General features: G+C 52.3%; 1 protein-coding gene across 2 annotated transcripts; it reads left to right on the forward strand.

Moving 5' to 3' along the window:
* Window positions 1-418: 418 nt before the first annotated feature.
* Window positions 419-1,472, forward strand: LOC121461234 (glyceraldehyde-3-phosphate dehydrogenase-like). 2 transcript variants are annotated; one of them, XM_041672195.1, is made up of 2 exons: window positions 420-593; window positions 648-1,472. In XM_041672195.1, exons 1-2 carry the CDS (start codon window positions 471-473, stop codon window positions 1,470-1,472), a joined length of 948 nt encoding a protein of 315 aa, XP_041528129.1. In that variant the 5' UTR covers window positions 420-470. The 2 variants fall into 2 exon arrangements, with proteins under 2 accessions (XP_041528128.1, XP_041528129.1); XM_041672194.1 differs by having other exon boundaries at window positions 419-1,472.
* Window positions 1,473-1,692: the final 220 nt, after the last annotated feature.

Raw genomic sequence — 1,692 nt, forward strand, 5'->3', positions numbered from 1 at the left:
TGAGTCAATAGTGTGGGGGCAGTGGCTCTGCTGGGGGTCCTTCTGGGTAGCGACAAACCTGAGCCCCTCTCTGCATGGGCAAGATAGAGCGGGAAATATATGTTTTAGATTCTTACTGAACAGTTTCCTTGTGAAAACATGGTCCCCTTTCTTATATGTTGGGAAGTGATCTCATTCACTTAGGAATAAGAAGAGGTGAGTTTTGTCCATCCATAGGTCGAAATTTGGTGATAGTGATCCCTTGAGGGCCAGGTACCCCGACTGCAATGTTGAAGGTGGCCTGTCCCTATGGACCAGGACATCAGCTGATCTGTTTAGCACATGATGCTAGCTTTCCATGTACTTGCTGCTCACAAAGATGGCTTGACTTAGCATCACCTGTAAGAAACTCAGTCTAGGCTCTCTGCTCCTCCCTGTTCTAGAGAGAGCCGCTTCTTTTCGTGCAGTGCCAGCCTCGTTCCAAAGACACGATGGTGAAGGTCGGAGTGAACGGATTTGGCTGTATTGGACGCCTAGTTACCAGGGCTGCCTTCACTTCTGGCAAAGTGGACGTTGTTGCCATCAATGACCCTTTCATCAACCTCAACTACATGGTCTACATGTTCCAGTATGACTCCACCCATGGCAAGTTCAAAGGCACAGTTAAGGCTGAGAATGGGAAGCTTGTCATCAAAGGGAAGGCCATCACCATCTTCCAGGAGCGAGATCCCGCCAACATCAAATGGGGGGATGCCGGCACCGAGTATGTTGTGGAGTCTACCGGTGTCTTCACCACCATGGAGAAGGCTGGGGCCCACTTGAAGGGTAGGGCCAAGAGGGTCATCATCTCCGCCCCTTCTGACGATGCCCCCATGTTTGTGATGGGTGTGAACCATGACAAGTATGACAATTCCCTCAAGATTGTCAGCAACGCTTCCTGCACCACCAACTGCTTAGCCCCCTTGGCCAAGGTCATCCATGACAACTTTGGCATCGTGGAAGGACTCATGACAACAGTCCATGCCATCACGGCCACCCAGAAGACTGTGGATGGCCCCTCTGGGAAGCTGTGGCGAGATGGCCGTGGTGCTGCCCAGAACATCATCCCTGCGTCCATTGGCGCTGCCAAGGCTGTGGGCAAAGTCATCCCAGAGCTGAACGGGAAGCTCACGGGCATGGCCTTCCGCGTTCCTACCCCTAATGTGTCCGTCGTGGATCTGACATGCCGCCTGGAGAAAGCTGCCAAGTATGATGACATCAAGAAGGTGGTGAAGCAGGCATCCGAGGGCCCACTAAAGGGCATCCTGGGCTACACTGAGGACCAGGTCGTCTCCTGTGACTTTAACAGTGACTCCCACTCTTCCACCTTCGATGCTGGGGCTGGCATTGCTCTCAATGACAACTTTGTAAAGCTCATTTCCTGGTACGACAATGAATTCGGCTACAGCAACAGAGTGGTGGACCTCATGGCCTACATGGCCTCCAAGGAGTAAGAAGCCCGCCCTGGACCACCCATCCCAGCAAGGACACAGCAAGAGAGAGGTCCTCGGCTGCTGAGCAGTCCCTGTCCTAACTAACCCTTAACACTGAGCATCTCCCTCACAGTTTCCATCCCAGACCCCCAGAATAGCAGGAGGGGGCTTAGGGAGCCCTACTCTCTTGAATACCATCAATAAAGTTCATTGCACCCCTCAAAAAAAAAAAAAAGAAACT

The sequence above is a fragment of the Microtus oregoni genome, unplaced genomic scaffold (genome assembly GCF_018167655.1).
Source record: "Microtus oregoni isolate MIOR12 unplaced genomic scaffold, Mior012 000022F_ref0000154, whole genome shotgun sequence".
In the NCBI taxonomy this organism is placed as follows: Eukaryota; Metazoa; Chordata; class Mammalia; order Rodentia; family Cricetidae; genus Microtus; species Microtus oregoni.

Bases quoted from the DNA above. Each gene is read 5' to 3' on its own strand.
- LOC121461234 (XM_041672194.1), top strand. From the start codon at position 471: ATGGTGAAGGTCGGAGTGAACGGATTTGGCTGTATTGGACGCCTAGTT.